This window comes from Ovis aries, chromosome 12, assembly GCF_016772045.2.
Source record: "Ovis aries strain OAR_USU_Benz2616 breed Rambouillet chromosome 12, ARS-UI_Ramb_v3.0, whole genome shotgun sequence".
Taxonomy (NCBI): Eukaryota; Metazoa; Chordata; class Mammalia; order Artiodactyla; family Bovidae; genus Ovis; species Ovis aries.
The window spans coordinates 44,959,121-44,972,789 of record NC_056065.1 but is presented as its reverse complement, the minus strand read 5'-3'; the positions used below and the strand labels follow the sequence as shown (position 1 = coordinate 44,972,789).

At 45.3% G+C, this 13,669-nt stretch overlaps 1 protein-coding gene across 29 annotated transcripts in view; it reads left to right on the top strand.

Moving 5' to 3' along the window:
- Positions 1 to 5,390: 5,390 nt before the first annotated feature.
- The window catches only part of PER3 (period circadian regulator 3), a 71,292-nt gene continuing 63,013 nt past the window's right edge, over positions 5,391 to 13,669 (top strand). For 15 of the 29 annotated variants that reach the window (XR_009595719.1, XR_009595718.1, XR_009595715.1 and 12 more), the window contains exons 1-4: positions 5,391 to 6,088; positions 6,515 to 6,660; positions 7,694 to 7,809; positions 9,754 to 9,955. Coding sequence is in view for 3 of the 29 variants with exons in the window: in XM_060396123.1 (XP_060252106.1) it covers positions 5,910 to 6,088; positions 6,515 to 6,660; positions 7,694 to 7,809; positions 9,754 to 9,955 (643 nt within the window). In the remaining 26 variants the exon portion in view is untranslated. Of the gene's footprint in view, positions 6,089 to 6,514; positions 6,661 to 7,693; positions 7,810 to 8,538; positions 8,707 to 9,753; positions 9,956 to 13,669 lie in introns of those variants that run through there. The other 14 variants (XR_009595717.1, XR_009595716.1, XR_009595722.1 and 11 more) reach the window with 4 other exon arrangements.

The following is a 13,669-nucleotide window of genomic DNA, read 5'->3' as shown; positions in this document are numbered from 1 at the left end:
CTCTAGTGCCTGTGTCCCTGATAGAGGAGTAGCGCGTTGTCCAAGTCCTGAAACGGCATTCCCTACTGCTCACCCCTCTCCCTTACAGACCCTGACTCCCCTTCCTCGTTGCCTGAGGACCCTGATTTCCTCACACCCAACTCCCTGTATAAAAAAGTGCTCTTCAGCCAAGGAGATGTTGGGGAACTGGCTTTCTTATGGTCACTGAAACACTCAGGATTTGGCTTTTGAGTTTCTTAAATAGATGGTCTTTTGGAAATGAGTTGTGCAGAGCCCGCCAGCATGTGGTGGATCAGACAGCTGCCCACGTGGGACGTGGGGAAGTTGACCCAGGTGGGGAATGGACATCTCCAGACCGTGTCTCTTGTTTTCATTCAGCATATCTCTTTCCCCTTGAATATACTTCCACACTTATTCTACAACCCCTATAGAACAATGTAATATGGGTGGAAGGAGACTTATGTTTACAATGAAATGCCAGTTTTCAGTAGAATCTGATGAAAAAGAGGTTGACTTCTTTCCATTGCCTCAGGTAAATGGTGACTGCTTTTCTTGTCTGACAAGCAGTCATGTCCCTGGAAAAGCACTGAGAATTCTGCGTTTTGTTCAGGACCTTGAGAGAATGAAATACATGTGAACCCTTGGTATCATTTTTAAGATTTTAAAGGAAAATCTACCATAAATGGGCTCCTTTTTCACTGCTTATCCCTTAAATGTCAGGGTTCCTTAGGGTGAGTCCTCAACCAACTTCTCTTTTCATTCTACTTAACCACCCGCCCCCAGGCAATCTCTCTGCTCTTGTCATTAATCTGCTGATGATTCCTGGCCTATTGGATACAAGCCTCTCAAACTCAGTGTTCACCAGACAAGGAAACCCCTCCTTCCTCACGCTCTTCCTGTCATTAATTGTTGCAGAGAAGGGCCCCATCACCCACCCAGGGATCATTCCAGACACATCTGCTGAACTTGCTGGTATTTTTGGTCACCATCTGTTATCACTCAATATGCTGGAAGTGTACTGTGTAACAGACACCCCCAAAATCGCAATGGCTTCAAGTTTTTTCCTCGCTTGTGCTTTGTGTCTGATGCCAGTCAGCAGGAAGGCGCTATCATCAGCTCCTGCAGACAGGGTGGGGAACTTCCTGTAAACATTCGTTTTAGTTTATCACTGCAGAAGGAAGGAACCGTCCGGAGTTGTGCACTGGCTCTCAAAGCCCCCTCTGGATATGGAGCCAGCAGCTCTGCTCACATTTCATCGACCAAAGTGACTTAGATGACTGTGGCTCACCTCAGAGGTAGAAGGGAGTCCTACCTGTCACCCAAAGGAGAAGTGGAACTTCTATAAACATCTTCCTCTGTGTTGACATTTCAGTCAAAAGAATGGGGGCAGATTCCCCTTGTCTTGTTCAGTCAGTCGTGTCTGACTTTGTGGCCCCGTGGACTGCAGCATGCCAGGCTTCCCTGTCCTTCACTGTCTTCCAGAGTTTATTCAAACTCATCTCCATTGAGTTGATGATGCCATCCAACCATCTCGTCTAATGAGTTGTGTCCCCTACACGATAATTTTACATTTGCATCATGAATGAAATGTTTTTTTAAAGTATAGTAGTTTTTTCATTGGTTTTGAACAAGGATTAATTATTTTCTTTAAAATTGACCAGACTGCTTAGCTCATTTAAAAAGTAAGCAAACTTACTTCCAACTGAGCTGCTTTTCATAGTAGCAGAAAATTCAACCTGTAAAACTAGAATTTACTAAATAAACCAATTATGGTATCATTATTATTAGGAAATATTTTTTCCCCTCATCCTTTAAATAGTTAAGTGCATTTAGAAATCTACTTGGCTCTGTACCACCACATGGACAGTCCCCTGTTGGCAGAAGTGCCTGCCTCTGGGCAACACTGGATTCCCAGCCTCAGGACTTCTCTCCAGCCATTGCCTCTTGTCTGCAGCTCTTCCTTTCTGTATCATTCACCTCTCTGGATTCATTCACCTCCTACTGGATCACGCCATCTCTTAATAGTGATCCCCGCATCCCTGCTTGCAGTCAACAAATGCTTGTCTATAGCGCTTCACAGCAAAATTCCTCCCTATGTCTTCCTGTAGTCACCATGGCACGTCCTCTTTTTCTTCAATCCACACCACTGAGACATCTGTAACCAAGGTCATCGTCTTGGTGAAGGCCAACAGAAAATTCTCTGCCTTTGTCTCACTCTGCTTGTCAGCAGCATTTGATACAGTTGCCAGCTGTCTCCTTGAAATGCTTCTTTATGGAGCGTCCAGGACCCCACACTCCTGGCTTTCTTTCAACCTTATCTATGGCCCCTTATTCTTGGTCTGATCTTATCTCCCTATGCCCTGACGCCTGGCCTTTGGCCCTTCTCTCTCTCTGTCTGTACTCTGTCACTGACACCATTTTACCCACCACTGTGAACGCCAAAGAGACTCTGATGACTCCCTTAAATGTAAGCTGTATCCCCACCCCTGGTTTCTCCCCTAAGCTCCCAGTCGGCAAATCCAATTGCCTATCTGACCACTCTGCTTGGATGTATGACGCACATCTCAAACGTAATGTGTAGAAAACAACTCTCTGTTCTCCATCAAAACCTGCGATCCCCAGACTTGCATTCGGTAAATATTTGCTGAATAAATGCAGCTTAACAAAACAGGGCTTCAGAGGACAGTGAACATCATTTGAAAAAATAAGGTGGTTTATCTAATACCCAGGCTTCCCAGGTGGTGCTAATGATAAAGAATCTGCCTGCCCATGCAGAAGCCACAGGAGATGGTGGGTCATCCCTGGGTGGGGAAGATACCCTTGAAAAGTGGCAACCCACTCCAGCATTCTTGCTGGGATAATCCCAAGGACAGAGAAGCTTGGAGGGCTACAGTCCGTGGGGTCGCAGAGTCAGATTCCGACACGACTGAGTACATGCTCACTTGCATTCAATACCTAATATGACCTGCCACATTCCGCTTTACCCTCCTCTTTTATGCACAATTGCTTCAATTCATCCAGCCAATACTGAAGATTTCTGTACCAGGCACTGGAGACGTGCAGAATCTCTGCACAGCACCTTCTACTTCAGGTAAGTCGAGACACAATTAAAAAGGCAAAGGAACCAGAGATCAAATTGCCGACATCCGCTGGCGAGACACAATTAAAAAGGCAAAGGAACCAGAGATCAAATTGCCAACATCCGCTGGATCATGGAAAAAGCAACAGAGATCAAGAAAAACATCTATTTCTGCTTTCTTGACTATGCCAAAGCCTTTGTGTGGATCACAATAAACTGTGGAAAATTCTGAGAGAGATGGGAATACCAGACCACCTAACCTGCCTCTTGAGAAATCTGTATGCAGGTCAGGAAGCAACAGTTAGAAATGGACATGGAACAACAGACTGGTTCCAAAAAGGAAAAGGAGTACATCAAGGCTGTACATTGTCACCCTGCTTATTTAACTTATATGCAGAGTACATCATGAGAAACTCTGGACTGGAAGAAGCACAAGCTGGAATCAAGATTGCTGGGAGAAATATCAAAAACCTCAGATATGCCGATGACACCACCCTTATGGCAGAAAGTGAAGAGGAACTCAAAAGCCTCTTGATGAAAATGAAAGAGGAGGGTGAAAAAGTTGGCTTAAAGCTTAACATTCAGAAAACGAAGATCATGGCATCCGGTCCCATCACTTCATGGGAAATAGATGGGGAAACAGTGGAAACAGTGTCAGACTTTATTTTTTTGGGCTCCACAATCACTGCAGATGGTGACTGCAGCCATGAAATTAAAAGACGCTTATTCCTTGGAAGGAAAGTTATGACCAACCTAGATAGCATATTCAAAAGCAGAGACATTACTTTGCCGACTAAAGTCCGTCTAGTCAAGGCTGTGGTTTTTTTCAGTAGTCATGTATGGATGTGAGAGTTGGACTGTGAAGAGGGCTGAGTGCCGAAGAATTGATGCGTTTGAACTGTGGTGTTGGAGAAGACTCTTGAGAGTTCACTGCAAGGAGATCCAACCAGTCCATTCTGAAGGAGATCAGCCCTGGGATTTCTTTGGAAGGAATGATGCTGAAGCTGAAACTCCAGTACTTTGGCTACCTCATGCGAAGAGTTGACTCATTGGAAAAGACTCTGATGCTGGGAGGGATTGGGGGCAGGAGGAGAAGGGGACGACAGAGGATGAGATGGCTGGATGGCATCACTGACTCGATGGGCGTGAGTCTGAGTGAACTCCGGGAGTTGGTGATGGACAGAGAGGCCTGGCGTGCTGCGATTCACGGGGTCGCAAAGAGTCGGACACGACTGAGCGACTGAACTGAACTGAACTGAACACTTTAACAAAATAGTGTCTTTTACAAACACTTGTCTTTCTCCAGTTGCTAAATGAAATCTTTAGCTTTAGGAAGACGAGGGAAATGTTTCAAGTTGTGAGAATTCCACTTCTGAAAACCAGGTTTGATCTTCCCAGGTCGGCTACACGGCCTGGGGTCCCCCCAGCCGCTCACTTCGTGTCGGCGGGAGTGAGAGAAAGAAGGTCGTTAACAAAGATGGAAACGACGGGAACTGGAGAAGACATAAATCAAGCGCTGCGCTAGGACGTCCAGCGCCCTCCGGATGCCCAATCCGCCGGCTCCACCCTCCCGGACACCTCCTGGCGCTCCCTGGTTGCTGCTGCTGCTCTTGCTGCTGCTGCTGCTGCTAAGTCGCTTCAGTCGTGTCCGACTCTGCGACCCCATAGACGGCAGCCCACCAGGCTCCGCCGTCCCTGGGATTATCCAGGCAAGTGGGTTGCCATTTCCTTCTCCAATGCAGGAAAGTGAAAAGTGAAAGTGAAGTCGCTCAGTCGTGTCCGACTCTTAGCGATACCATGGACTGCAGCCTACCAGGCTCCTCCGTCCATGGGATTTTCCAGGGAAGAGTACTGGAGTGGGGTGCAGCTGCCAATCACATGGAGGCTGGGCCGATCCCGCCCACCCTGCCGCTCGGGGCCCGCCCCCTCGTGATTGGTGGCTCCGGCGCCCTATCACTGCCGCGCTCGCTCCAGCGTCCCCCGTGGCCCATCCCCCGACGCCATAAAGGGGCGGGGACTAGGGCCTCCTCAGGGTCCCTCCGCCCCCTGTGTACACGCCGACCAGTAGGATTAGTCATGTGCAGTCCTCAGGCTGAATCTCCGACGTTACGTAACGGACTCTGGGGCCTTTGCCCTCGCTCCCTCCCCTCCCCTTATGTAACCCGGGCGCCCGGCGCGGACCCCGCCCCCGGGCCAATGGGGACCCGTAGAGCTGGCGGCGGCGGCCAATCGCGCGCCCCGGGGGCGGAGCCGTGTCACGTGGCGCGCGGGGGGCGTGGTGCCGGCGGTCGCCTGGCACGCGGCTGACCTCGAGACCGCGCGGGGTCCGGTCCTCTGGGCTGAGCAGCGCCGGCGGCGGCGGCGGGTGAGTGCTCGTCCCGGGCAGGGTGGGCTCGGAGCCCGCCGCCCGCGGTCGCCTCAAGCCTGTACTGCGCTGTGGGAACTTTGTGCTTCAAGTGGCTTCTTGCTCGGTCCTGTTCCTGGGTGCGCCGCGATCACTGGGGCTGCCGGGGCCGGGGTCTCCCCCAGGGCTGCCCACCACAGGAGCCACAGCCGGGCTTCCGCAATCGAATTGTGTTTCTCTTGACACTTGTCACTTTTATTTCTACCCTCCCCCTTCAGGGTGGATCTCCGGTGAGCGGAGACATCCCAAATTGCAGGGAAATACTGGGGAGAAAAGTCCCCCCGGAGGAGCAGGGTCAGTAATTGTCCGCTAATGATGACTGACATGTGTAAGGCGTTGGCATGGACCACAATGAGAAATACGGTTCGGTCGCCGATTACAAAGTAGCAAAGAGCAGGCGACTGACTGAGGGCTGCTGGGCGAAAGATGGATCCCTGTGAAGATGTAGAAAGGTCCAGTGGTAAATCTGAGAACCCCAGGGGGAACCAGCGTCATGAACTTGAAGGACAACAGGCCAGTGGTCCTGAGGCCCCCGAGAATGATGCTGCTGAGATATGGAGCCAGAAATGCGAGCTGCGGAGCAAATTTGTGCAGACCAGCAACAGGTGAAATGACCTGATGTGTTTGTTGTTCTTTGCTGGGGCAGTAGAAGGGAAAGACGGGCTTCCATCTTTTTGCATTTTGTTTATAAGCCTAGGAAAAAGTTTACTGGGAGTTTCCAGCAGCTTGGAATGAAATACCCTGGAGACACTGAAGGAAATTAACCATATAAGTAGGTAAAAAGTGGTTAGGGAATTGCTGACTCTAGGCTGAAGTGGGAATCAAACAGTAGAAAAGGTTTGATGTTTACCAGTTTCTTGACCTGTGATACCCCACATGTAAAAAGGGGTTAATAAATCTATGAACTGAATGACCTGATTCATGTTAAGTGCTCAGAAAGCAGGCATGGCCCGGAAATACACCGTTCAATGAAAGTTGACCTATTGTAATCGAAAATGTGAATTTAGAATTTTTTTTTTTAAATCTTACAGTGAACAGCAGAATCGAAACAGAGTTTCTGATGAACTTATAACGGTTGTCCAAGAAATGAAAAAATACTTCCCATCGGAAAGACATGGTAAACCAAACACACTGGATGCCCTTAACTATGCCCTTCTCTGCGTACACAGTGTACAAGGTAAATGGTGCCCAGAAAATACAGTCTTGCACACACATCACTGCTCGTAAACGGCAGCCAGGCCAGAAGCATTGTCTGCCTGGTTTTAGGCACAGAAATGTTCTCCGTTTTTTATGTTGTTCTATGTGAGATGAGTAAATCTACACTGATGCCATTGGCATCTTAGTTTTTCAAATTAGCACTGTGTGCATGCGCTTCAGTCGTGTCTGATTCTTTGCAATTCCTAGTGCCTCTGCCAGGCGCCTCTGTCCATGTGATTCTCTAGGCAAGAATACTGGATTGGGTTGCCGTGCCCATCTCCAGGGAATCTTCCCAACCCACGCATCGAATCTGCGTCTCGTGCTTGGCAGGTGGATTCTTTACCACAGAGCCATCTAGAAAGCCCTATTTGTGTAATAGTTTAGTATTTTTGTTGCAATATTTTGCACGTTTATTTCGGGAGAGTAAGAGTTTGGCATACCACATTTTGGAGATTCACTTTTTAAAGGAATATTGTCTTCTATGATTATTGGTGGGGGGAATAGTTGGACTAGATACATTTATATTTCCCTGTCATAGACATACTTTTAAAATGCCATCATGTCATGTCAGGAATTTACCAAATTAAAATGGAATGGGTGTAAACACTTTCTTTTGACAACTTTCTTCTCAAAGGATTTTAAAAGTGCACATTCTGCAGCACAAACCTCTGTGGCTTCATAGATGATATATAATTCCTGAATACTGGAGTAATGTTTCTGCTATACAAATCCCCTCTGTGTTTGTTGAGAATTTTTGGTCTCGGTACCTTGTTTTGGTACTTTAAATTTATCTCGTTCCCTATGAACGAGAACATGCCAATTTCATAAATTCAAAATCTTAAGTATATACAACTGTCAGTGTTTTAGGTGAAAGAAAAAACTGATCTTTCAAGGAAAATATTCCGAGGTGTCCTTATCCTAAAAAAATTAGCCAACTGTAATCGTGATGAAAATGACTTCCTAAAGATACTGTTGTGAAACAGACTACCTATCTATTTTCCTGTGTTTCTTAGCAAACAATGAGTCTTTCCAGATTCTCAGTCAGAATGGAGCACCTCAAGGTGATGTGACCTTGTGCAGTCTGGAGGAGCTGGCCACTATTGCTTCAGGTCACACTTCCAAAACCACAGTAAGAATTCACCGATTTTGCCATATCAGCCGGGGTGGTTCTTCTTAGGGACCTTATCTTGATGTAGATTCTTAAAAGTGACAACTGAGCATTTCAGTAACCACAGTTTGAGGTAAACAACTAGAGAAAACTGCTAATGAGGCATCTTGAGTTTCTCCTGCCCTTGACAAAGAAAACATCTGAAAACAGGAAGCAGCACATGAGTGTTAGTCGGCTTTGCTTTGGTTCTGGGGTACCTCTCTCTCCTAGCAACCCTGAGTTCTCCCAAATTAAGAAAAAGAAAAAAAAGCAACACTGCAGAGTAATTTCCTGCATCGAATTCTAATCTCCAAATGTTGATTTCTATTTATATCATTCTTAGTTCCAATACCTACTACTCCAGGTTGTAACAACTTGATTTTATAGAGCAGGTGAGTTGAGATGATGTCATCTTTTGTAAAATTTTGAAAGACTTATTTAGTATTTATCTTTTCTTCATGTGGACAGAATAATTGAGGTTCATGTTTTGCTGACATGATGGAGATTACTTAATTTATGTGTAGTGCATGCATGCTAAGTCGCTTCAGTCCGACTCTTTGTGACCCGATGGATTATAGCCCACCAGGCTCCTCTACCCATGGGGATCTCCAGTCAAGAATGCTGGAGTGGATTGCCATGCCCTTCACCAGGGAATCTTCCTGATCCAGGGACTGAACCTGCATCTCTTATGTCTCTTGCGTTGGCCATCAGGTTCTTTACCACTGGCACCATCTGGGAAGCCCAGTTTTTGTGTAGACCTCAACATAATCAGTCCTGAATACTCATTGGAAGGACCAATGCTGAAGCACCAATACTTTGGCCACCTGATGTGAAGAACTGACTCACTGGAAAAGACCCTGATTCTGAGAAGGACTGAGGGTAGGAGGAAAAGGGGACAACAGAGGATGAGATGGTTGTATGGCATCACCGAGTAGATGGAACAAGACTTTGAACAAGCTCTGGGTGTTGTTGATGGACAGGGAAGCCTGGCGTGCTGCAGCCCATGGGGTTGCAAAGAGTTGGACACAACTGAGCGACCGAACTAAACAACATAATTGTAACTTAAAGATTTTATAATACTGGAGAACGAGATATCCCTAATGTTACATGCTTGTTTTACTATTAATAACTAGGGTGTTTACAGTATTGTAGTAAGTGCTATGGAGATTTAAGAAAAAAAGCTTTAGAAAAACATTTTCCTTTTAAGATCTTCAAATTAACACTAGAGAGGAAAACATATGCCAGTGCTAGACAGTACGAACCGTGACTGATTATAAGTAGATTATGTTTATGTCTGATGAAACGAATTAGAGAAATGATTCTTACGAGGTATGTCAAAGACAGCATCTTGGAACGAGTAAATCTAGAGCTTGATCTTGAAGCCTAGATATGTACAGACAAAGGGAAGACCGTCCTGTGAGGTATACAGCACAGTTTGCGAAGAAGGAATCAAGTGAACACAGTCTGTAGTGTGAAAGTGAAACTGTTAGTCACTCTCAGTCATGTCCAACTCTTTCTGACCCCATGGACTGTAGCCCGCTAGGAATTCTCCATGGAATTCTCCAAGCAAGAATACTGGAGTGGGTGGCCATTCCCTTTTCCAGGGGATCTTCCTGACCCAAGGATTGAACTCAGGTCTCCTGCATTGCAGACAGACTCTTTACCGTCTGAGCCACCAGGGATTCGCTGTTTAATAGGTATAGAATGAGCTGGTGTATCGTTTGGCAGAGCTTACTTCAGAAGGAAAAATTCCGGTTTTACAGTGATAACTAAGAAGTATGTTGGAGAGTTTTGTTACCTTTGCCAGATGTATGTGTGTGTACGTTTTAAGTTATTGATCATAATAGACATCTAGATGAAATTTATTCAGGAAATGTTGCTAGTCATATCTGAAAACTGTGCATTTATTTTGCATGTTTTTCATAGGGTACCTTTGTGGCAGTGTTTTCATTTCTCTCTGGAAGGTTAGTGCACATTTCTGAACAGGCTCCTTCGATCCTGAATTGTCAGAAAGAGTTCTTGGAGTCTTGTCATTTTGTTGAACTGCTTGCCCCCCAAGACATGAGGGTGTTCTACACGCACGCTGCCCATGCTCAGCTTCTGTTCTGGAACAACTGGACACAAAGAGGTAATGGGACCAATATTCAGATGTTTATCTCGCCTGGTTAAGATCAGTTTCATTCTACCAGAAATAGTACACAAGTGAATGCATTACTCAGCGATGCAAATTATATGGTTTTTCTTATTTATTTTTAAAAGGCAAAGTGTGATGAAAATCACATTTTAAATGCTTCTAATGACATAAAGGTCCAATAAATTTGCTTTCATTCAGTCAACTTAATTTCACAGATTATATGCTATAAATATGGTTCGATTACAGCATGCTATATAGCAGGTTAATTGCTACAAAGGCTCTGTTTCCTTCACGTGAATACAGTTGTGTTTTTCCTCTTACACTGACTTCATTATCTCTCTCTCTAGAGATGAGCTTCTCAAAGTTAGATCCCTTTCCAGTTTTTCTTCTCCTTAAAAGTTTTGATTCCCATCATTTTGTTTTCCTTTGGAAATGCTGCTTTGCCTGAACTGGGGGATGGGGGATGGATTCCTACTCGAAATTTTCTTTGTGATCTTCTATCCCATGTCATGAATATTCCATGTATTCATTCATCCTTTCTCAGTTAGGTAGTTCAGTCACTCCATCATGTCTGACTCTCTGTGACCCCATGGACTGCAGCACGCCAGACTTCCCTGTCCTTCACTGTCTCCCAGAGCATGCTCAAACTTATGTCCATCAAGTCAGTGATGCCATCCAACCATCTCATCCTGTGTTCTCCCCTTCTCCTCCTGCCTTCAGTCTTTCCCAGCATCAGGGTCTTTTCCAGTGAGTCAGTTCTTCACATCAGGTGCCCAAAATATTGGGACTTTAGCTTCACATTAGTTTTTGAATGTTGAGTTTTAAGCCAGCTTTTTCACTCTCCTCTTTCACTTTCATCAAGAGGCTCTTCAGTTCCTCTTCTCTTTCTGCCATAAGGGTGGTGTCATCTGCATATCTTGAGGTTACAGACACTTCTCCCAGCAGTCTTGATTCCAGCTTGTGCTTCATCCGGCCCAGTATTTCGCATGTTGTATTCTGCATATAACTTACATAAGCAGAGTGACAATATACATCTGGTTCTAACTGTTGCTTCTTGATCTGCATGCAGATTTCTCAGGAGGGAGGTAAGTTCAGTTCAGTCGCTCAGTCATGTTCGACTCTCTGTGACCCCATGGACTGCAGCACACCGGGCTTCCCTGTCCATCACCAATTCCCAGAGCTTGTTCAAGCTCATGTCCATCAAGTCGGTGATGCTATCCAACCATCTCATCCTGTGTTCTCCCCTTCTCCTCCTGCCCTCAGTCTTTCCCAGCATCAGGGTCTTTTCCAATGAGTCAGTTCTTTGCATTAGGTGGTCAAAGTATTGGAGTTTCAGCTTCAGCGTTAGTCCTTCCAATGAATATTCAGGACTGATTTCCTTTAGGATTGACTGGCTTGATCTCCTTGCAGTCCAAGGGACTCTCAAGAGGCAGGTAAGGTGGTCTGGAATTCCTATCTCTTGAAGAATTTCCCACAGTTTTTTGTGATCCACGCAGTCAAAGGCTTTGGCATAGTCAATAAAGCAGAAGTAGATGTTTTTTCTGGAACTGACAGAAATCCTTTCTCAAGTTACCCTTTATATCTTATTTCATATTTTTCATAAAACATCTTTTAAAAATTTTAGTATAGATCAGTTTTCTTTTTGATCCCAAACCCTTTTCTCTCGTTTTGATTATTTTATTATGGTAAAAAAAAAAACACATTCACAAAATTTACCATCATAAGAGCTGACTCATTAGGAAAGACCCTAATGGCTAGAAAAGATTGAAGTCAGGAGGAGAAGTGGGTGGCAGAGAATGAGACGGTTGGATGGCATCACTGACTTTATGGACATGAGTTTGAACAAACTCCAGGAGATGGTAAGGACAGGGAAGCCTGGCATGCTGCAGTCCATGGAATTGCAGAGTCAGACATGACTTAACAACTGAACAACAGCCATTTTGAGTGTACGGTTCAGCAGCGTGAAGTCCGTTCACACTGTTGTGAGGTGGATCCCCAGAACTTCATCCTGCAGATCCAGATTTCTGTACTTTTTTTCTGGTTTTCAGTCCACTGCCCAGCCCAGTGAAGATCAGTTTTACGGGCTTTTTTTTTTTTTTTTAACCACAGACCCTCTCTCTGTCCTCTGTACACGTTTTGTAGACGCTTCGGAAAAGACACCTGTCACTCCTGCTTTTCTTCCAGCTCCTCTCCTGTTTTGTTGTTGTTCATTCGCTCAGTCACATACTACTGTTTGTTACTACATGGACTGCAGCATGCCAGGCTTCCCTGTCCTTGACGATATCCCAGAGTTTGCTCAAACTAATGTCCATTGAGTCATTGATGCCATCCAACCATGTCATCCTCTGTCGTCCCCTTCTCCTCCTACCTTCAATCTTTCCCAGCAACAGGATCTTTTCCAATGAATCAGCTCTTCACATTAGGTGCCCGAAGTATTGGAGCTTCAGCATCAGTCCTTCCAGTGACTGTTCAGGGTTGATTTCCTTTAGGATTGACTGGTGTGATCGCCTTGCAGTCTAAGGGACTCTTAAGAGTCTTCTCCAGCACCACAATTCAAACTCATCAGTTCTTCAGCACTCAGCTTCTTTATGGTCCAACTCTCACATCCGTACGTGACTGGAAAAACCATAGCTTTGAATATATAGACCTTTGTGGGAAAAGTGATGTCTCTGCTTTTTAGTATTGCTCTCTGGATTTGTCATAGCTTTCCTTCTTTCCCCTTCTCCTCATTCAAAAACACTGATTTCATTTTTCTTCCTCTTTCCTAAATATGTGTTGTCAAACTTTAACTGTCCATATTTGTTTTTCTGCTTTTGTTTGCCGTGTATTCATCCTGGGGACATTTATGCAGCTGTCTCTGTGTGCTGAGAGCTGTTCTAGATGCTGAGGTACAACTGTGGACAGAACACACACGTGGGACTGTTCACCAGCTCTTTTCTCATTTACCTTTCAGTATCGCCCTACCGTCTCTGTCTGATTTTTTCACCTTCTTATCTTTGCTAATTATTTAATATTTTCCCTACTTGCAAAAACATACTAGTCTCTGAAATTGTTGTCTTTCAGACCTAAACGTTAACTTGCTCCACAAAGTCAGTGTCCATCTCGTTCACTCCTAACACTGTACTTTTGCCTTAGGAACCCCAAGGATCCAGATTCTCCCCAAGAGCCATTTTTTAGCCCCCACACTGTTCCTGGCTTATGCACGTGTTACCTCCTTCTGTGCCTTCCTTTGAGTTCAGAGAACATTAAGAGGACACAGGAAGCTGTATAAACTCAGTGGTTGTCAGGTCTGGCCCAGAGTTAGAGCACGTTTCCACTTAGGTTTGTCATACAGACCTCTGAGAAGGAGCTGACCACTCTTTCTTTAGAACACAGCTTCAGCAACAAGAACTTGCACACTCTAGCCCAGGTGTGGAAGTGACTGTGGGCACCCATCTACTGTTTGAGATCCCATAGGCTGACGTTCTGTGTTTGCGGACTCCTGGGGAATGCAGCTGAATTCAGATGCCTGATGTGTAAATAGTGCAGGCGCGTTCACCTTACAGTAGAGTTGCAGTATCTTTTATGTGCAAGGAATTTTAGGCCTGGAATCTGAAGGTCTGAATTTCAAATTGAATTATGTCCCTTTGTGAACCTTGGACTCTTTCAAAATCCTTTGGGCTACAAGGAAGTCAAACCAGTCAACCTTAAAGGAAATCAGTCCTGAAT